At 32.0% G+C, this 23305-nt stretch overlaps 1 protein-coding gene across 5 annotated transcripts in view; it reads right to left on the reverse strand.

Annotated features, from left to right (window-relative positions):
• Sym (symplekin scaffold protein) overlaps positions 1 to 23305 on the reverse strand; it is a 76889-nt gene that overhangs the window by 13846 nt on the left and 39738 nt on the right. For all 5 annotated transcript variants that reach the window (XM_076456591.1, XM_076456587.1, XM_076456588.1 and 2 more), the window contains exons 18-27: positions 20829 to 20857; positions 18869 to 18926; positions 16552 to 16753; positions 14482 to 14563; positions 13996 to 14178; positions 12876 to 12954; positions 8583 to 8661; positions 7406 to 7475; positions 5263 to 5371; positions 4971 to 5071 (exon numbers count right to left, since the gene is read on the reverse strand). In XM_076456591.1, coding sequence (XP_076312706.1) covers positions 4971 to 5071; positions 5263 to 5371; positions 7406 to 7475; positions 8583 to 8661; positions 12876 to 12954; positions 13996 to 14178; positions 14482 to 14563; positions 16552 to 16753; positions 18869 to 18926; positions 20829 to 20857 — 992 coding nt within the window. The remainder of the gene's footprint in view (positions 1 to 4970; positions 5072 to 5262; positions 5372 to 7405; positions 7476 to 8582; positions 8662 to 12875; positions 12955 to 13995; positions 14179 to 14481; positions 14564 to 16551; positions 16754 to 18868; positions 18927 to 20828; positions 20858 to 23305) is intronic.

Below are 23305 nucleotides of genomic sequence, written 5' to 3' on the forward strand. Positions count from 1 at the left end.
AACTGGGGAAGTGCAGAAATCCCCAGTGCAGAGCCAAAGTCCTTGATGATGAATGGGGTCTAGCATCTTTAAGGCTGAGGGTCTGGCAGAGCCATAGACCAGTGATCCATAGTCGAGTTTCAATCAAATAAGAGCATGATATATCTTTAGCATAGAACATCAATCCATTTCCCAAGTGGTGATAGAGAGGACACAGAGGATGTTCAGTGCTCTTGTACATTTGACCCATAGCTGCTTGATGTGTGGTATAAAGGTCAGCTTATGGTCAAAGATAAGCCCCAAAAACTTTGTCTCGGGAACCACAAACACCACAACTTCACTGATACAGAGTTCAAGATCAGGGTGAATACCCCATTGCGGCAAAAGTGCATACAAACAGTTTTAGAGAGAGAGAAATTAAAGCCGTTTGCTGTGGTCCACTTCAGTAAATGATTGAGGGCAGGCTGTAGCTGCCGCTCAATATACTTCATGTTTGACGACTGACATGAGATATGAAAGTCATCAACATAGAGCCCGTTTGCAACAGTGAGAGGGAGTCATTCAGTGATGGCATTAATTTTTATACTGAAAAGTGTGACATTCAAAGCACAGCCCTGAGAAAAGAATGGGAAAGTGTCGAACCCACACAAACTTGGAATCTCCTGTTCATTAAAAAAGTTTTACTAAAAATGGGCAAATGGCCATGTAACTCATATATATGGAGGTCTCGAAAAATGCCATACCTCCATGTTGTATCATAAGCCTTCTCAATGTCAAAGAATATTGATACAAGATGTTGTCATTTGTGAAAGGCTTCTCTGGTTGACGTTTCAAGTCAAATTAGGTGGCCCATGGTGAAGAGCTGTCGTCAGATCCCACACTGGGTGGGCAAGAGGAGGTTGTTTGAACCAAGGAACCAAACAAGATGAGCATTAACCATCTTCTCTAAGGTCTTACAGAGATAGCTCGTCAAAGCAATTGGACGGTAGTTTGAAGGAATCTTGGAATCTTTCCCAGGCTTAGAGAAAGGTAGGACAATAACCTAGTGCCAGGCATCAAGAAAAAACATTCTCTGTCAGATCCAGTTAAACAATCAGAGAAATAGCAAGAGAAGCAGGAGATAAATGGCATAGTATGTCATGTCATATGGAACATCATCAGGTCCAACTAAAGTACTGCTAGACTGAGTTCTACCAGTGTAAAGGAACGATTATAGTCATAGAGACAATCAGCTTGATAGGAAAGAGGTGATTGTTCTGCCCGAGTCTTGATGGCTGAAAAAGCAGAAGTACTAGATACCCAGCAAAAGCTTTCACCTAGAGTACCGGCGATGCTCCAGGAATCAGCTACTTCCTGGCCATCAGAGAGTAAGATCGAGAGGAGGACAGAATTGTATTGCTCACTTTGGAACTGGTGGTAGAAGATATGCCGGTTATGTACTTAATCCAAGATTCCTTCTAGCTTTGATGTCTTACCCCCCGAGCATGTGCATGGGCCTGCTAGAAAGCAATGAGGTTCGAGAGTGTGGAATATCTATGGAAAGAATCACAGGCCAGTTTTTGAGCATTCCATGGCATGTGGCAGGCAGGATTCCACCACAGATGAGGATATAGTAGAAAACGTGTTGAGGTTTTAGAAATACATTGAGCAGCTGCTTGTATAATACAGTCAGTTACTGCTGCTACACAGTTGCCTATTAATGGCTTACAGATGATGGCAGGATCAAGTTCTGCAAGAGCAGTGAAAGACAGCCAGTTTGCATGATCCAGCTTCCACTGGGGTATGCAGGTTGGGTGGCATTGACCACAGCCAGTCTCTCTCAAAATTATAGGAAAATGATCACTGCCTTGTGGATTATTGTCAACCCTCCACAAAAAATGGGAGAATAATGAAGGGAAGCAAATTGAGAGATCAATAGCAGTAAAGGACTGACTAGGTGCAGGAAAATAAGTAGAAGAACCAGTATTGTAAAGAGAAAGGTTGTGATCAGAGAGCATACGCTCTACAGAGCGACCCCTCCTATCAATATCAGCATTTCCCCAGAGGGGATGATGTTCATTAAAGTCCCCCAAGATTAAAAAAGGAGACAACAACTATTCAATGAGAGCATCAAGGTCTGATTGATCATATGTCTCTCCAGGCAACAGGTAGAGAGAACAAACAGTGATGGTATGACCCAAGGAAACACAGATGGCTATGGCCTTCAAGGGTGTGTTGAGTGGCAAAGACAGGGTGGGCTACATGCTGATCAACCAACAGTGCCACCCATCCATGCACTCATCCATCACACAGCCTGTCATTTCTGTACAAAAAAAACTGCCAAAAGGTGACTGTTTCAGCAGGTTTAAAGAATGCTTCCTGTTAGGAAAAACATACAGGATAGTATGAAGCAATCAGTGTTTTGATGTCACCCCGATTAGAACATAAACCTCAACAGTTCCATTGTATCAAGGTGGCCTTTTTAATTTAGTGTAGGCAAATTTGGTGGAGAACCCTTCTGTTTACGACCATGTCTTTTTTTCTTATTGTCCTTATTCAAAATAGGCCTATCAACCTCCATGGATCCTGCCCTGGGTCGATTGGGCAGGTCTTTGCTGTTGGAAGGGGACTCCAGTGACTGAGGACACAAACGATTGTTTTGCATCTTGGAGTGGGAGAAGATGTATCTAAGGAAATGCCTGTACCCAGACACAGGATGTGGATCTTGGGGTTTATTGGAATGTAAGTAAGGGACAGAGATGGGTGTTGAAGTTCATTCATCAACTTTTTTAACCATGGAGACCAAAAGGCTTTTCATTTGTTTTGAGAACAATTCTTTTGGAGGCACAGAAACATCTGTCTGCACTCCCACTGTAGTTGTGTAATGAAGTGCAGAAGCATATGTCTGAGATGAAGAGGTGGACAGCAATTTTCGAGCCTCAGGATAAGTACTGTTATGAACTGTTTTCAAAAGCTGCACCTCTTTTTCTTCCAATCATTTTGGGAAAGAACGAAAGTAGGACATTGCAATTGACACAATAAGGGTTCATTTCACACTCACAGGCATCATGGTCCTTGCCACCACAACGAACACATGTCAGGGAACCATGACATGACGTCTGAGTGACCAAACCTCTGACACTGGAAACATCAGAGATAGTTTGGAATGTACGGCCATACCCTGCAATTAAGATAACCTGCCTTGATGGTGGCAGATGGATGTGGTGATGTAAATGTCAGAACAAGGATAGTGGTCGGCATTGTATTTCCATCTTTGCAAGTGGAGATACGCCTCACTGCAGAAACTCCTTGAATGGAGAAACCGACGAGAATCTTTGACTCAGGGATGTTCTTCAAATCCCTCTCAACAATAACTTCTCATGATGAATTCAAAGTAGCACGAGGTGTAACCTCAATAGGAACATCCCCAATCACCTTTGAATTCAAGAGGAGTTAACTGTTGAGATGTTTCCACCATTATGTCACCAGATCAAAGCTTCTTTACTGACTTTGGAAAGCCAGCAAGTCCCTCTAGTTCCTTCTGAATAAAAATGTAGGATAAGAAAATGAGGTTCAACAGGTGGTACAGATGTTGAAGATTGCTGCCAGAAACTTCAAGATGTCATTTACCTATGAACTATTTTTTTCTCTATTTTATTTAAATTTTTTTTCGAGGATCCATAATGAAAAAAGGGAAATTTTGGTGCCCACTGACCCCACTCACCACGGAGCCCTACGAGGGGCGCACTACAATGTCAAACAAGGACACTGCAGCAACACCAGGGTTTCGTGAGCACTATACCCAAACACCAGCATCAGGTACAATGTCCACAACACCTGTTGAGAACTTCTAACACTGGTAATTGGTTGACCCTAGCCCAAGTACACCAGCCAACTGACCCAAGGGGGCCACCCCATGACTGCCTATCTATAGGAATTCAAGGTCAAAGTGGTGTGTTAGGGTTGGACCCCTCAACCACCAGGATCCTCTCCTCCCCTTCACGGGTTGCCATGCACAGCAAACACGTGGGTGGATGTTTAGATCCCAGAGGAGGTAAACTGAAAGAAAAAGAACCTTCCCTGGGAGGTCCCCTTACCATGTTCAGGAATTCACACCTCGGGATTTACTGGTGAATAAACCTTAAAAATCATTTTTTTTTTACAAACCCTGATTATTCCTGTAACATTAACATAAATTTATAGCATTATTAAAATCACTGATGATTTATTCACCTAAAAATAAACATTTCTTTTAATCAGAAAATTCTTATAAATACATGCAAACAACATTAAAATGAAATGTGCCAGTTGTAATTATGACACTGCCTCTGGATCTTGTTTCAGCAAACTCTTAATAAATTATAATTCCCAAGTGACTTTCAGGCTTATACTTCAAACAATGCACAAAAGTAGTGAGGATAAAGCACCTTCTGGAATAGTAAGTATTTTGTGGTTTACACACAATATACAGCAAACACTCTATTTTAATGAAAACAATATTATATGATATGTTTATGAAGAAACGTAATCCTCATATTTCCTCCTTGTCTGTATAGTAATCTCCACTGGTGGGATCTGCATGTTGATTCATATGTTTTGTCTGTTGCAACACACATTGTGATCATCTGACCACTAAAACCGGATAAAAATCATTCATGTTGTATTAAAAAATACACAGGGAACCCTTAGTATAAATTAGTAGAACTCACTGCAACATCACAAATTTTGTCATTTTTTTATGTAATCAATATGTTATTATAAATCTTGTAACTAGCAAAGTTATGGACCTACAAACAAAGTGGTGCATAAACATTTTAAACAATTTCATTAAAAAAGAAAAAAATGGTATTCATATATATACCATTGGTTACTTTAGAGTAAGTTTTTACTTTTTTACTTAATTATTCTCTACAAGTAGGTCTACTACAAAATTATTAATACCTGCATTTTAACAGGGTCAAACTGGGTGTATATAGTGCACTAATTCATGATCAGAACACTCATTTACTTACTTTACTAAGTCCATTGAGAACAGGAATGAGGAACCGAACATCTGGGACACGTTTGTGATAAAGATCACGTACCCTGGCTACCAATTCTGCAGAAGGAGGGGCTAGATATATAATGTACAAAACAAAAAGATCAAATTTAATGTTTGTCATGTGTCAAATTTGATAGAATAGATGTTTTCAAATATTTTTAGTTTATCAAATTATAAAATTCCACTTAAATTTAAATACTAGCTAAGTAAATTGTGACCACACTCAACAATGTGTCTTTTCATGCAGAGCAACAGAATCTTACCTTTATCAGTTAGAATATGTATAATCCTAGTAACAAGAGTTTCAGCTCCTTTCAGACAATTTTCTACCAACAGTAAAAGTTCTGGAGAGTTCATCCCCATTCCCTTCACCTAGTGACAGGAAAACATAACAATTATATTTGAAATATAATAATATACAGGGAATGGACGAAAGAGAGAGCCTTCTCCCCATAAATGTTAATTTGTTATATCTTTTATTAGATAAAAGAAAAATATGCAAAACTACATGTTTTTAGAATGCTCTCAGAAAGATTAACATGATCTGAAACCTTAATTTTAACACTGGTTTTTGCAAGCAACTAAACGTTTTTTTTTATGATTTTAGTTTCATTTTCTCATAAAAAGTGTTGTGCACCTGCTGTAGTTTGTTAGATCTCATTACAATTAGCCTACAAAATAATCAAACAAGTTTCTCTGCAATTGTGGAGACATTAACAGATATCTTAGAAATAAAAGAACAGATATTTTAAAATAGCCGATATCAATCTCACTGATAATTTATGGGCTGAGTTAAATCGATTCAGGTATTTATGAAAGCCAGTGTTTAAATTAGGGTTTTAGATCATATCTGAACAGATCTTATCACGTGTATTCTAAAAATATATAGCTTTACATATTTTTCTGTTATCTAATAAAAAATACAAAAAATTAACTACATTTTTAAGGGTTTCCACTTTTGTTTGTTCACCACCTGTAGGTATTTCAAAAAATGTCATGGAAAACTACAGAAACACATCTGAAAGAATGAAACAGATCAATCTCAATGAGCTTGAATTACCCATTTTTGGTGAAACTTACCAATATCATGGATTATAAAACCATACTATGTCTAAATAAAAAACAAACATATTTATTTGTTCATTCTGTTAGATATACAAGGACAGTTGCCTAAACTACAGAAAAGTATTCACTACCAGTCTACCAATCACTCTTGGCTTCCAATATTTTCCCAAACAATCAAAATATATGTTGCCCTGAATACAGGCAGCATATCTTTTGTTATAATCAAACATAGAAGTAAACTCATAGATGCTTACTTAATTAAAAATAATCCTAATTTAAAGTGTCCACCAATGCTGTTAGTCTTCTGACTTTTAAGAGAATTTTCTTCAACTGATAACAGATAAGAGAATATAACCAAATAAATTTCAAACATAGCAAAAACATTAAAAAAAAAATATTTAAGCAATTTGGGTATTTAAATCTTAAAATTACTGCATTACAGAAATAACACTCAACTGCCTACTCAATTTGTTTTTATTTCTCAGACAGTAGAATAAGCTATAAGTACATGTAGCTAATAATTTACAAAAATGAGAAAAAGTATCTATTTTCACACCATTATTTCCTAGAATTAAAATAATGAAAAAAGAAATGCACAGATACAACAAGAACAGTCCTACACTTAACCATGATTCAATGGAATAAAATAATATTACCAGAAGATAAAAATAGTCTCCTTCATAATTAAATACAGGTAGTTTTTTCAATCATGTATTATAAAGTTATTTTCCTTGTGTAAGAGCTAACAAAATATTATATATATTAGTCAATTCTTGGATGTTAATGTATCAAAATGTATCTTTCAAGAGAATCAATAAAACATGCATTTTCAGAACACAAATCTTCCTTTATATAAACGTAATACACAAAGTTATCAGGTTTCTTGAATTATGATTTAACCCTTAAACAACACGAATTTTGTAGGTAGCAGCATCAATTGATAATGGGCACATGCATTTTCAGAACACAAATCTTCCTTTATATAAACGTAATACACAAAGTTATCAGGTTTCTTGAATTATGATTTAACCCTTAAACAACACGAATTTTGTAGGTAGCAGCATCAATTGATAATGGGCACTGCTTTAGGGTTAAGTAGATTTTGTATCCTAAGATTTTACAGATTATAAAACTTAAAAATACTTATCTGTAGAATTTAGCTGTTCACTTAACATATTACTATATCTGAAATACAGCTAAAAAACCAACAAAAAAACAACTTCAGTGATTGAGCTTCCTCATGAGAGCTAACCTGGAATTGTGGCCACTAACTGAAAGATTCATAGTTATTTTAACCAACATTTACTTTGGTGAATATCTAATTATAAAGAGAGAACTTACAGGGGCTTCCAGAGCTCGTAAAATGGTCCTCTTAACATCAGCAACAGTTCCCACATACACTGAAGCCAAGCTAAAGATTCACCAATACAATAAACAACATAACACGTGTTATTTATACCCACATTCCAGTAAAGTACAGTACACAAGACAAAGTAAAGATTAAAATCTAATATTATTGAATTAATGCTTGCTTTTTTCATAAATATTTCACTGCATTAAACACTTCTTTGTAATAACTAAGAACCATTACAGATATTTACCAAAACTTTACATCAGGAATTCATAATAATTTTATTATTAACACTGAACACTGTGAACAGTAAACAATGCAACAATCACATCATTAAAACAAAGGTAAATAGAATAAATATCTTATAATAATCATAACAAAATGAAATCACTTATAAATTATTCAACTTGAAGCCCAAAAAAACTGTATGACATTGATAAATGTGTAAAGGTTTTTGTTGTTCCATGAAAATGTGTCACATAGTTGATAGTCTTCATTAAAACTAGAAGTTTTCAGTGTTTTTGTTAGGTTTTTGTACTCTTGAGAATAGACTTAAACATTACAGTTACTGCTACCATTGTATTTTCCTAGAATATCAAACAGATTTCATATTCTGAATTTCTGTACAATTTTCTGTGAAATAACTGTCACCTTAACAAAAAGATTCCATGCTGTATGGGTGAATAATATTTAAAATTATCCTTCAGCTGTATTTAGTGACTTATTCACTACAATTGTTTTTATACCAAATTTGTATGTTCAACAATATAAAGTGTACATATATAGGTAAAATAATGCACAGAATGCTAAGTTTGGTTTCAAATACTACTTTACTGAATAATATACTTATAACCAATTAAAAATATGTAACAATTTGTATTCATTGCAAGATTTAATCCAAACACTCTTTACAGATGAACATTTATAAAATGTGAATAACTGTTAAGTTTGTTAGCTTTTTGATTTTTTTCTTTTACAAGCGACAACATAGTTATGTGTCCAAAGTTTTTGATAACACTGAAATTCAATACATTATTACACATCAGCAATCAAAAATGTTAATATTTATTTCTAAACAAAAAACTATCAATAATGGATAAGTTTCAGTTACTGCTGTGAAATGCATAAGCATAATTTTTTACTAGTAATATACTTGTGAATACCTACTCATGTATAAGCTTGTGATTAACAGGAAGTAAAGTTAGGTACAGATGGAGCCACTGTTTTGTACTTTCTTCACTCCATCCTGTTGGAATTGGAAGTAGAAATAAAATTTATGTTTTAAATATTACATTAAGATTAAACATATATCTAAAAACTTTAATAAATATTCTAGCCAAAAGCAAAATATTTCCTACACAATGTTTGACTGTCACCAATCTGACTGTCAGACTGACCATATTCAGGATCAGAAAAATATCTTACCAATTAAGAAATAAAATTATTAGAAAATATTCAAATAATATGCTTTAGTTAAATTTAAACAGTTGGTTGTTTCTCATATTTACATAAAATTATCTGTGTTAGTTAGCCCTCAGTTTCAAACTGAGGGGCTACAAGAAAAGCAGCTAGCCATTATCACATTCCACCAACTCTTAGACTACTCTACAAAATTGTAGGATTTGACCATCACCATTATAAAATGCCCATCCAAATATTCAAAGTGCAAAGCACCATTTATTTATTTTTAGCAAGAGGCACGATCATGAACACTTAAACAGAAAGGCCAATTTAATCAACATACTATATCCAGCTGCAGTTCCATCACTATGCCATATCAAGCCCAAATTTAACTACTATACCATTTCCAGACCTAAATTTCATCAGAAAGTCATAATCAGCCCAAATTAAAGAGAAAAACTTTGTTTTTTAATGAAAGCCAAAATGATGAAAATTTAACAATTATATAAATCATCATTGAGTGCCAAGATGAAAATCCTAAATTATAAGTGTAAGTGTCCAAAAAAGTTACATAAGACACTGAAGATATCAATTAGACAATATTATGAAATAAAAAGCTATCAACTTCAGAATATTGGGACTTCTTAAGGAAAACCTTTTTTTTTGTCCAAGAAGTCTTGTTTTTCATGCGCTTTTCTTTTTCTGTTAGTGGTTTTTATTATTATAGCCTTTCACTGTCACTCTTCTTCAGAACTGTGCATAGTACAATTATAAACAGCACTAATTACATTTCTAGGAGCAACTAATGGATGATGCTACAAAAGTTAAAAAGTTAACCCTTTCTCTCCAGGTATCCTTTACTATACATGACAAAGTTTTTATGTCTTACATCCAAAATTTTATTTAACCACATCTTGTTTATGTTAAAGCAATTAGTATAGCATAAAATCTTAGCTAATATTTTAATAGTATGTAAGTTTTAAGTTCCTAATTCTACAAGAAAATACTAAAATAACATGTCATATTTTCTCTATGATCCTGTATTTATTTTTTCAACCACACCTTGAAAGAGTAACAAATTAAATGTAAATTATACACTATAAAATTGTCACTGCTCAAGCAAACCATAATTTTTATAGCCTTTAATTTTGTTTGGTTACAGATCTAGCAACAGAAAATCAGACCCCTCATGCTACATCCTCTCCTTCAGGATATGTTTATAACTCCCTCTTTTGCAACTATACATGTATACATGCTAAGCATTTACACCATAACTTTTAGTGGTAGCCTTTTAGTAATTATTTCAAGTTTTTTGTATATAAAAATTCTGATTTTTTAATAAAGTATTTTTATTACAGATTTGTTTCTGAACACATTAAGTCTGTTTTGTTACTAGTCTGAGTGCAGAGTAATTTTGATGTCATGATAACAAAAAACTAATCTTTGTCCTAAAAATCTCAAATATTATTTGTATAATCTCTAAAACCTCTTAAATACGTTTCAAATGTTCATTTTCAGTAAAACTTTATATTTTGTCTATATTGTCTCTACACTAACTATACAGTGTCTGTAAATTTGAATGACTTTGTAACAATCATAATACATTAGGAAATAAATATAAATTATGTTTTTTCATTCTAGAATGACCACAAATCTTAACATGAAAACGTAAATATCTAGTCTAAATAGTTACAATTCACAGCATTATACATACATTTATATTTATTATACTGACTTGCAGTCATGTCACCATATCCAATAATATAAAACTGACCTTTAGACTTTACAGAGTAACCCTATTTTGGCTGTGTTTAAGTGAATTAGTAATAATTTGTAACATTATATATATATATATTATTTAGATTATTGCTATTTATAAATACCTTTATTATAATATAGAACAGTGAATCACAAAATTATCTCTTCTAGCCATGATCTTTGAACTCAGTTGTTGCTTCTTGTAGCTTCCCAAGTTTTAAGAAATTTGGCAATGGAGGATGTAAAATGAAACAATTTTTTTTTAGGTTTTATATATAGTGTTGAATAACTCAAAAATCATAATATACTGAAAACTTTATGACTGAAAACGTTTTGTGACTAAGTTAAACTAAAGACACAAGTTACCTTTTTGATATTTTGGTTTGAAAGAACAAAGTGGCCTTCTAACACATTAAAAAAATGTCTGAAAAACTACTATGAAGATATTCTAAGCTGTTTATTGGTTATTCCTATGTTATATATAGAAGTGTAAATAAGGAACCATTTCCAAAAATAGAAAGAAGTGAACAGGGCCACTGTGTTTGATTCTGTATGTAAACCATATCTCGACAAAATGAAAACAAACGAGGTTCTTATTTTACATTCTAGTTTGTTAATATTGGTAATTTGAGTTTCTAATTCATACAAAACTACAGACTTCTTGACATCACAAAAATCTAATTTGAACCAGTGCTGCATTTAACATACCACATGACACACAAAAATCAACATTTAACTCTGCATATTTTAACATTTACTTTAAAATTAAAAGTTAATTCACATATGATAATAAAGTTTAAATTATAATCTACAATTTTATACCACATTTACTGACATAAATACTTAAAATAGTAGTTCATAAAATCTTAAATGCAAGTCAACAAACACAGTGACATGGCATTTGACCTGACCTGTTCCAATAAAGCTAATTATATATTAATATAACTAACAAAAAATCAAAGTCTTCATCTATGAAATAACATATTGCATAACACTGTGTTCTGAACAGAGTGTAGTCAATTTCATTCAGAATACATTCAGTGTTACAGTAAAAAACGTAATGACTAGCTTGGATTAACTTGTAGCAATTCTCATTGTATAGTTAGAAAGGCAGAAAAAATAAAAATATATATGAGTTAGGGGAAATTGTATACTTTTTGTAGGTTATCAGCCTATGTCCTTTGGAGCACTATTTAATTAAATAAAAATTATTTAGTACATTACTACAATCAGAATAAAAAAGGAAACTTCAATGTCCTTGACAATTCATGGCATGAAAAAAGAAGACTGGATAATTAATTAATTTCTTGTTTATCATATTTATTCAACATATACTATTATAAAAGAAGCTGAAATATAAAAAAACAAAGTCCTCTTTTTAAGTTAGTTAAGATTAGATTACGTAAAATAAATAATAATATAATAAAAAAGTTTCATGATGCACATGAGAAGTACATGATCAATGCAATGTGACAGTGTAATGTGAGCTACACGTCCAAGTAATTTACAACTTATAATTAGGATAGTACTTACACATGGTTCAAAGGGCAATAAAACAATAATATCTTAATTATTAATAGATGCATGCTGTCATTAGATTAAAGCTACTTAGAATAAACAAATAAAGTTTCATGTCACAATTTGAAGTCATTCTAGAAAGAAAAAGAAGGTAACAGATTTATTTCAATTTTTTCTGGTGGTTATAAGATTGATCAAACTGACCTATCCCATTTTCAGCTAGGGTAGAGAAAATAACAAATATAAAGTTTTACTGAAAAAACAAAACAAATAGATTCAAAAAACATTCAGGAGGTTTTAGGGGTAACACAGAGGAAATGTGAGATATTTTAGATAAGAAAAAGTATTTTTTATTTTAACATGAAAATTACTGTGTACATAGACTCTTTAAACTAAAGATATGTCTGTGAATATATTAGGCATTTGTTTTGGTTTATCAAAATACGCCACTAAGAAAAATACAATTTTTTCACATGTAAAAAACAGAATATTAACAGAAACACTGCCAGATTTTGTGAAGATATACACACTGTATTGAAAGTTAGAACTATTAAATACATAATAACTTTAAATGAGTACAAAAAGATCATGGGGTTGGTCAAACTGAACAAACCCATATTGAAAGAGTTAATCATCAAAAACAGCATCAAGTTTAAAACATTTTAGAAAAATCAATTATGATTCAACATCTTGGGTAAGAGAGAATATTTTTTTAATGCTTTCCTTCACATCAGAGAATAATACACATCATCATAAAGAAACTACAGAAGAATGAAACCTTACCTTTCCTTTGTGAATCAGAATACGTTATTAAAGGTGGACAAGGTTCAAGTAGACATTTAAGACTGTCTAAGGCAAACCCCTGAAAACAAATTTAGATATACATGTACATACTGAAATTTACATAACTCACTTATCTTATACAGTTTTATATACTCTCTCATGTTTAATTTTTGAATCACAACCATAAATCTAACAATCTGATTTCCTTACACAAACATCACAAAGGATAACAAACAAGAACAAATTGATTAAGAGATTTTTTTTAGTGCTGCATTCTGTTTTGTCAACTGCTACATCATCAACTGAAAATATAAGACTCATAATAGTTTTATAATTCTTTGTCCAAAAAATAAGGTGTACTATAGTGTGCATTCAATAATTATAGTAGTAACTAATACTTAAATATTACTGTGCTGACAGCCAAGATATATAAAAACTGACAAACCATAGGATAGTTAAAACTAATACCCAAGTAATACTGTCCTTACAATGGAGAACTGTGAAAAATGACAAAGAGTAGAAAGCTTAGCTTTAAGTTCGGCATTTCAATATAACTCTCTTTAGTGAGTAAATTTCATGGAAAACTAAAATAAAAAATAGGTAGTTGTCTAAACTATATATATGGTTCATAATCCTGTTGACTCAGTTTTTAACATTTAAGAAAATTCTAACATCACGGGATGATGTGCAACTCTTTATAAAGTTATTACATTTACTGAAGAGCAGTTAATAAAACATAAAATATTAGTAGGTGTCATTTTTTTCATACACTGTTTTTAACAGTTAGTGAACAAAGAAATATAACCAAAATTATACTTTAGTGATTTAAATATGTATACATTTCAAAATGTTTGATTTGTAAACACATGATGTAAGGGTGACAAGCAAACTGCAGACTCCACAGGATCTCTAACAGAAAGCCTACTTCAGATGACCTTCATTAATTTTTACAGTACCAGAAATACAAAACTACTAAAAATCTAATGTTTAAAGGTCCATGCACAAACAGTCACAAGAACAAAAACTATCAAACATTTTAAGGAACACATAAATAGAAAGCATACCAACATAAAATGTTGATGAAACATCAAAAGTCTACACAAGTATTCTCCTTACTTACTTCAATAATAAACCTTAATTCTCCCCGTTCATGTAGAAGTTTGGCTGTTTTGACTGCTTGGTTCCGAACTTCAGTACGTTCATTGAGGGTTAAATCAAGAAGAACTTTTAAGAACATTTGGTGTCTGGGTGGCCTCCTCTCCACAAGAGACTTTAAAGTTGCCATTCCTACAGAAACTGTTGCCTAATAGAAAGAATACTAGATCAAGCCTAACACTTTTAATGTTTACTATGAACTTGCCATATTTCACTTAGTAAATTCAGGATTACAGTAAACATTATTACATACAGCTTCAGTGATGTGGGAAATGGCCAAAAAACTGATATAACACACAAGTTTAAAAACTGAATCACATAAGATATTTGAAACTAAAAAATGTTCAAATTTATTTTGAAATAACATATTATACCTATGACATATTTTTGAATTTTTTTACAATAAAACATTTAATATAAACATACATTATTTGAAATCACAAAATCCTACCTCTTCCTGGCAAAATGTTTTTAACAAAATAACTGCACTTTCGGTGAACAATGGAACTTCTAGGAAAAGTCTTCCAAATAAGCTAAAGAAAAAAGTTTAAATGCATAAAGCAGTAGTTTATTGATAAACACTACATGATTCAGAAATTTTCAGATGGTATGCATAAAGCTATACAAAAGGCTGTTTAGGTAAAGTCACCCTCAATTTTAACTAACACATCAAGTGGAAGACAATTAATTAATAGCACACACTGTCAACCCTTGGACTACTTGTCTGACCAAATAGTGGGATTTGTCCTCGGCTCTTACAGAGAGCACCTATGGTCACAAAGTGAAAAAGTATGCTCTGCATACAAGTGATTAGCATGCCCTACCTGATTCAAATTATTTCAAAACATTGAATTATAAAAAAAACTGACTTTACTACTTATACATTAACCATAAATGTGAAATGTAAAGGTTCTCCAGGAGAAATAATTTGACTAATACCATGACTGGTTCTGCTAGATAAGACATTATGAGTGGTGTTACTTAATATTTAGCTGAGAATTTATACTCTAAAAGGCGAGTTAAACCAAGTCTTTTAATAGAGTATCTGTACTTAGAATTATTACCTGTCCTATGATTGACATACAACCAGAGTTAAAATATTTACAACTGAAAGATTAAATTTTAGAATTTTGAATAATTAAGTGTCCCAGAGTTCACTTAAAATTATTGTTAAAACATTTACAACACAAAAGTTATGAGAATAGGTTTTATAAACATAAAACTTCTATATGGGAACAAAAAAACTTTTATTAGCATAGCAAGGGCTTTTACTTTGAAACATATAATTTTCAATACTTAACCTGCTTTATAACTAAAGAAAAGCATATTTAAAAATAAATTACAGAGATTAGTTATCTTATATTGATGCATTCAAGACATGCATATTGAAAGTTAATATTTTCTTATACTGAAATATGTATTGCTAATAGATATTTACCTCCATTGACATAATAGTTTTCCTCATTTTATGCTGCCCTCTATATGGTCAATTTTTGATAATCACCAACCTAATGCTCCCACTTACCATCATGTTTATATGTGGTACAAGTTGCACTGTAATATGCAAAGGAGCATGTGACAGTCCACCAACAGAAGTGAAATACACACTTCTAGTGCAGCTAACCTGCTCTATATATAGTTTTATCATTAATTTGAGATTAGCCAAATAAGATGCTCTGAAAGTGAAGAGGATTAGTATGAAGTGTAAGTAGAGAGTAAGTACCTATTGGTTTGGTTTGGTTTGTTTTGAATTTTGCACAAGGCTACACGAGGGCTATCTGTGCTAGCCATCCCTAATTTAGCAGTGTAAGATGAGAGGGAAGGCAGCTAGTCATCACCACCCACTGCCAACTCTTGGGCTACTCTTTTTACCAATGAATAGTGGGATTGACAGTTACATTATAATGCCCCCACAGTTGAAAGGGCAAGTTTGGTGTCATGGGGCTTTGAACCTGTGACCCTCAGATTACAAGTCAAGTGCCTTAACCACCTGGCCAGGCCAGACTATGGTACCTATTGAAAATACTTTTTAAGTGTAATGAAATGTTAAATTACAATATAATACCTTACATCTTACGTTCTTCATATTGTAAAGCTACTTTTACTGTATGGTAATGGTACCATACACAGACAAGTAAGTTATTTATGCTCTCTTCAAAGTACAAAAACAAAAAATTTGTAATTTCAATAAAGAAACAATAAGATAAATTTATAAAATTTTAGACATGTACTAAGACAAAGGTAAATACTTTAATTTCCTTTCTTTATAAAAGAAAAGTTTTAACAATAAAAAATTGGAGATTTCAGAAGATAAAAATTGATGCAAATAATAAATCACATGATATGATTTTTTTGTCATATACAGAAAGCTTTTGGCAATTTGACTCAGAAGTTTCAATTTGCAAACTTTGAATACTGGGCATCTGAAGAAAAAAAGTTGAAGCTAAATAATTCAAGTTGATGTTAAAAAGTACCTTAAAATTATAAAAAATAGTAAAAAAACAACAAAAAAACTACTTACATGTCACGATCCTTTTGGTCAGCTTTCTCCAATAAACCACTAATTAGTGAACTTAAACAGTTGTTATAATCACCAAGTGTAGGTGTTCCTGGTAACTGTGAAAGTTGATTGAACCCTTGATATGTTGCATACTCTTCATACAACCACGTCAGACCAATCTCAAATCTGTTGCGAATATCTTGAAATATAAACTCTTCCAGCACTGCAAAGAACCAGTGAAAAATATAATGCTTTGAATCTAAACTGATCTAAAAATACCTCTGAATAAGCTTTTATTTTTATTTTAAAAACAAAAATAGCTACTCATAATAACAGTAAATGTTTGGTTCATAATAGTATATAATGCATATTTGTCTAGTTACCTATATACACTGCTAGCCAAAATCTTAAGGGCAATGAACATAAAGACAAAATATGCATTTTGTGTTGTTAGACTCAACCACTTATTTGAGTAGAACTTCGAAAGATGAAAATATGAAAAGGGAAAATAAAAATAAAAACTCTTTTAGCATTTAATAGGGAAAATGTGAACACTATGAAATTAGCCTGAATACTAGCTGGTCAAAAGTTTAATACCATACCAAAAAGAAGCCTAAACAGGGTAGGAAATGCCCAACAAGAGGTCTCAGCAGTGAGTTTTACAGCAGTCATTGTGAACAACTTCAAACTGGTCGATATATGTGTTTGCATAAGACTGGCTGGAATGGTATTCCAAGTGGTGAAGATGGCTTTACAAAGATCATACACTGTTTGGAATTGATGTCCATTTCTATAGACTTCCCTTGCTATCCACTCCCAAACATTTTCAATGGGGTTTAGTTTGGGCGAACATGTTGGATGGTCCAAAAGAATCACGTTATTTGCCATGAAAAAGTCCTTTGTCTTGCAGGCATTGTGGATTGCAGCATTGTCCTGCTGCAAGATCCAGTCATTTCCACACAAGTGAGGACCTTCAGTCAATAAGGATGCTTTCTCCAACAAGCCAATGTGGCCAGCTGCTGTTTGACACCCCTGTATAACCTGAAGTTCCATTGTTTCATGGAAGGAGAAAGCACCCCAGATCATGATGGAACCTCTTCCACTGTGTCATGTAGAAAATGTCTCCGGTGGGATACCCTTATCGTGCCAGTAATGTTGGAAGCCATCTGGACCATCCAGGTTAAATTTTTTTCTCATCAGAAAACAAAATATTCCTCCACTTTTCTACATCCCATGTTTGGTACTTCTCAGCAAAGTTTAACCAAGCTGTTTCGTGGTGTGGAAGGAGGCGTGGCCTATGAAGACATTTACGGTTTTCAAAGCCTTTCTCTTGCAGATGTCATCTTATTGTTCTTGAACTTTATTCTGTGTCCATAAGGCCCTTAATCTGGTTCGATGATCGGCTGGTGTCTTGTTGGACAACCCGTCGAATCCTCCGGCGAAATTCTCTTGGGCCGACCACTTGAAATTCTTGTTCCATATTCCTCAGGGTCTTTTAAGCAATTTGCAACAGCAGCTTTACTACGCCCAAGCTCACCAGTGATGGCACATTAAGAGAGACCTTGCTTTTGTAGCTCGACAATTCTGCCACGTTCAAACTCTGTCAATTTTTTAGTCTTTGCTATGTTTTTACCCAATGTAGCACAGGAGATGTCAGTGGGAGATATTGACAATGCTAATGCTTGAAAACAAATGACTAACTTTCGTTACGTGTTTACTGATTAACGCTTCGTTTCAGTATGGTCTTAAACTTTTGACCAGCTAGTATTTAGGCTAATTTCATAGTGTTCACATTTTCCCTATTAAATGCTAAAAATGTTTTTTATTTGTATTTTCCTTTTTCTTATTTTAATCTTTCGAAGCTCTACTCAAATAAGTGGTTGTGTCTAACAACGCAAAATGCATATTTTTTCTTTATGTTTATTGGCCTTAAGATTTTGGCCAGCAGTGTATATATTGGACTACAGCAAACTAAGAAATGTTTAGACAAGTCATTAGATAAAAGAATCTCCTTCTGTAGTTAAGCTAGACTTGACATTTAGAAGTTTTCTTCTCACACTAAGTTTACTATTCAGTTCAAATACATACTTACTAATTAGATGTGTATAAATGATTGAAATGTAAAACCTTATTTTGTTTGTAAAAACCATTTAAAAATTTAACTTTACTTTGAATGAAAGAGAGAGTGCAACAGGAAACAATTTTTAACAACAGAAAACTGCATGAAAATAAAATTCTACACATAGTTTTTAAAGTTATACTGTTATGAAGACTACTTCATGATCCAACAACAGAGAAATACAGAAAAACTATAACAAACAGAATAAAACTGGCTTACTTTCAGCTATTTTTCCCCGGAATTGTGTTGCTAAGCTGGCTAATACTCTTCTGCGAACCTATGTTAACATTAATATATTTTTTTTACATTTATCATATGATGAATCAATGTTTTTTCTAGTTTAAAATAATATAGTCTTTAACTGATTTTTTTCCCAAAAAAATTAATTCAATAATGATAATATCTAATTTTGCAATCCTTCTAAAGAAAACCAAATCTAAAATATTATTTAGAATAACAGATAAGTACATGAAAAAACACAAAAAGACCACTTGTTTACATAAATAGTGGATAATTCTGAGGTGATGAAAATTGCGACTCTTAAATCTCTCAACAAAAGCCTGGTCAAACTGACCAACCTCTTGGCCACATTGTACTTATTATAGTTTTGATACTACTATATTTTATTACAGTATGTGTATTTTCACAAAGTTTGACAGACTTTCAGTAAAAATTAGAAAGTCTCATATACAAAAAATCAGTTTTAACAATGAAATACTTCTACAAAAGATTTATGTCTGAATATATTGAGTTTCCTCTAACTAGTCTAAGTGTGAAATGACTTTCATGTTAATATTAAAAATACTTTTCTTAATCTCAAATTTCATTTGAATAATCTCTGAAACCTTCTGAATACATTTCAGTCTTTATATATTATCTGTGTTCTCTCTACCTTAACTGTATACAAGGTTGGTCAATTTGACTGACACCCTAATCACCAAGAAAAACAAACAAACCTCATTCTTTCTAGAATGATTTCAAATTGTAACATGAAAGTAACTTTGTTTATGCTAAGCAGCTTAAATTCGTAATACATTAATTCATGGATAAATTTTATTATTCTATTGCCTTTTGAATGGTGCCTAACTATTATTCATGCCATTATAAGTTGTATTTCACTTTAGGTACATTCAGCATGTTAGACAATTACATTATGTTATACACGAGCTATTCCAAGCTACTTGTATGTTTGCCTCATGAAATTTTTTATTATTATTATTATTTCTTAATTTAACCTTAATTAACATAAAGACATATTTTTATATTATAGTTACTTTTATAATAATAAATAAAAAACACACATGAAAAAGAAGAAATAAGGTACCTAAACGGGCCTATTCTGTTTTTGCTGTCAACTTTTGGTGACACTTAAGCTTGCTTTTTTATACTAATGGTATTACTGCACTGAATAATTTCTATTTAATTAAATAATACACCAGAGAATATAGCATATTAATATGTGAAAAGCAGACTTTCTAACTATATGACAAAAGCTGTTACAAATTCATTCAAACTAGTCTATGTTTTCCCTGTGGGAATGAAGTTTGAATTGTCAAGTGTTTGTCAATTGTTCAGTTAATTTGACAATTATATGTACAAAAAACAATGTAATATAATATGTCACTTGATAGATTAAAACCTTGGCTTTCTATCGGTTATAAATAATATAGTATTAAATGTAAGAGATACAATTTACACATCCTAAAAAGAGAGGATGTGGCAAGAAGAATATAATTTTCTATTTTGTAGCTCTGTTACCAAACAAAATTGAAGACTATAAAAATTATGCTTTGCCTGAGTGAATACAACATTAAAATGAGTAATTTATGTTAAATGTAGTACTTTTTCAAGGGGTAGTATATAAATTAGAGAAGAGGAGGTGCCTAGAGGACAAATGTCACAACTCTCACACTAGGTGAAATTTAGGATTTTTTAAAATATTGACTTATAAAATTAATAAATTAAAAATTGTGCTATTGAAGTATGGATTATTAAATGATTTTATGCTATACTAAATGGTATAACAAAAAGCAATTTCATTAAATTTTGAATGTAATTCACTAAAAATCTTGAGATATATGCAGTAAAAGATGCTCATGGACAGAGGGTTAAAACAGAAATTTATCTTTTATAGTTCAGAAAATCTGAAAACAAATTATATAAAAATTCAAAAATTTACCTGACTAACACCTCCTTCAGCTGCATTTCCTGTAAAAAAATAAATAAATGTTATAAAACAATGTTACATTGAAACAAACACCCTTACTCATCTTCATCTACATTTTACATCCTGGTAAGTTAGTAAATGTTGTATCCAAACTTACATTTCCATTAAGGAATTTTTAAATAACTGAATGTAACTACTGTACAAAGGATTAAATTATGAAGTGTTATGTTAATTCATTAACTAGATGGATGCTACTCAACATGCAATAAAGTTGAACTACAAATTAATACTTACTAAATTTTCAAAATAATTTCCTTTTTAACTGCATCAATCAGATAAAATATGGTTCAAAATTGAAGGAGCAGTATGAAGTCCCATTAAAAAGAGGTACGTAACACTTACAGAACAATATTTTCATTCATAATAAATCATTCTGAGTAAAAAATTAGCAGTAACCTGATTGACTTTTACTAGCACTTTCTGTTCAAAGTTTTATCACATTTACTTACTAGATCAAAATAAACATAAGTGTATTTCAAATTATTTAAAAATCTAGCTAGAGATCTAAAGCAAATTAGCAGTCTCATCTAAAAAAATAACAGAAACAATAAACTTAAATAAATGTTTTTCCTTAAAATTTTGAATTCAATACCTGAAAGACATATCACTATAAAGATCATTTCTTATGATTAATATTAGAATAACTAAACTGGGAAAAAAAATTATTAAACTACAAGTAAAACAAATCAACTGGAACCATACATGAGCATTTTCAATAAAGCATTCAAGACAGACACTTTTAATTTTGAAGTTATGAAGTTTCCATTTCTAAATATAAATCTTCCAAATAAATTATGTTGCAATATTTACAACTCACAGCTTACCACATAGAATTTGTTCAACTTCACAAGATTTTGAGTACAAGGTTTTTTTTCCTATCACTTTCCTAACTCCATATTTGCTCACTTTTATAATAATTTCAACAGTTTTCTTGCTACTGATTGAAATAGAATTAAAAACTTTACAGTTTATCACAACACTTTCAAATCTATCATGTACACATTTTCATTTTTAGAGTTTAACAGTAATAATGAATAGCCTTGGTTTATTGAACACCTTTACCAGTTGTATCTTCTGTCAGTTGAAGCTCTCAATACAACAGTGAATAATTATTGACTGGTTACAAGAGCAACAAATTATCTGTTGCCAAAAATCACCAGTCAAAACTGTTTTGTTCTACTTCCCCTCTTTTGTTTTAATTTTACTAAAATCTGATCAATTAGTATTGTCACATAGCATATTTAACCTACATGTAAATCTTAAAAAGTATGGGGTTTTATAGAATACTTTGATCTCATTTTAAGAATCAGTAATTAATTAATTTTATAAATATAGCAGCCCATGATCATATCAATAATATAACTGTATAACCTCAGCACAAAATTTGCCTAGAATACTGACAAAACTTTTGACAGTGTTCATAAATAAGGCTTAAATGAATCAGCTGGTTTTCACTCTGCAGGAAAAAAACTGTCATCTGCAAGGTTTTGCTGCCTAATACCTCTGCAGCTTTTCATTCATGAGTCAAATGAAATCTTATGTCCAAAGATAAAACTACATTCATTTTATAAATCTGAGTAATTTGTTTGTACTTGAGCCTTAGTGAACCAGTTTTCACTGTGCTTCAAAAATCTGCTATTTGAAATGTTCTGCTACACAATGCAATGGTGTTGACAACTGAGTAACATTTTTGTAATTAATTACAACAGATTTCAAGGCAACACTGAAAAATGTTTCAAACTGTATGATGCACTCTCAACTAATCACAGCAAATAATTCATGCTAAAAGGAAATATTTCCTTATACAGTGTAAAAATTTCATTATTAGTTTAGTTTACAGTATTTTCAGTTAATTATATCAGTTATCACAGTTATTTCTTTAAGATTTATTGTTATATTTTTTTATCTTATTATCACTTATAATTTTCAGTTAGTTCTTTGGGTTTAACTTTCACATATGACTTCCCATTGTGTGCCGTTTAAATAAACCATGTGTATAAGGTTTATTTACAGTCAGATTGGTTTTTAATTTTCAGAAACAGCTCACAGTGTGTTTCATAGCTCATTTTTGTTGTATTTAACCTGGTTATTTTTATTAGAATATTGTATTTTTTGCTATTCATTAAACTATTTTGTTGTTATTTACAATATTTATTTCCAAAAGCAGTAGTTTTCTGCAGTACTATCCAACATCCTGCTAGCTCAGGGGTTCCCAACCAGAGGGTCGCGACCCCCCAAGGGGTTGCAAAGCCTTGGCAGGGGAGTCGCGTAGCCTTGTCAGAAGTAGCTTGGGATAACATTAATTTTATTTCATCAATTAAATTTTCATGTTGCGAGTGCCAAAAGGTTGGGAACCCCTGTGCTAGCTGATCATACTTAAACAGTACTCCATAACTCACAGTAATTTAAAACATATGTTAAGCTTTGTC

The sequence above is a fragment of the Tachypleus tridentatus genome, chromosome 9, assembly GCF_004210375.1.
Source record: "Tachypleus tridentatus isolate NWPU-2018 chromosome 9, ASM421037v1, whole genome shotgun sequence".
NCBI lineage: Eukaryota > Metazoa > Arthropoda > Merostomata > Xiphosura > Limulidae > Tachypleus > Tachypleus tridentatus.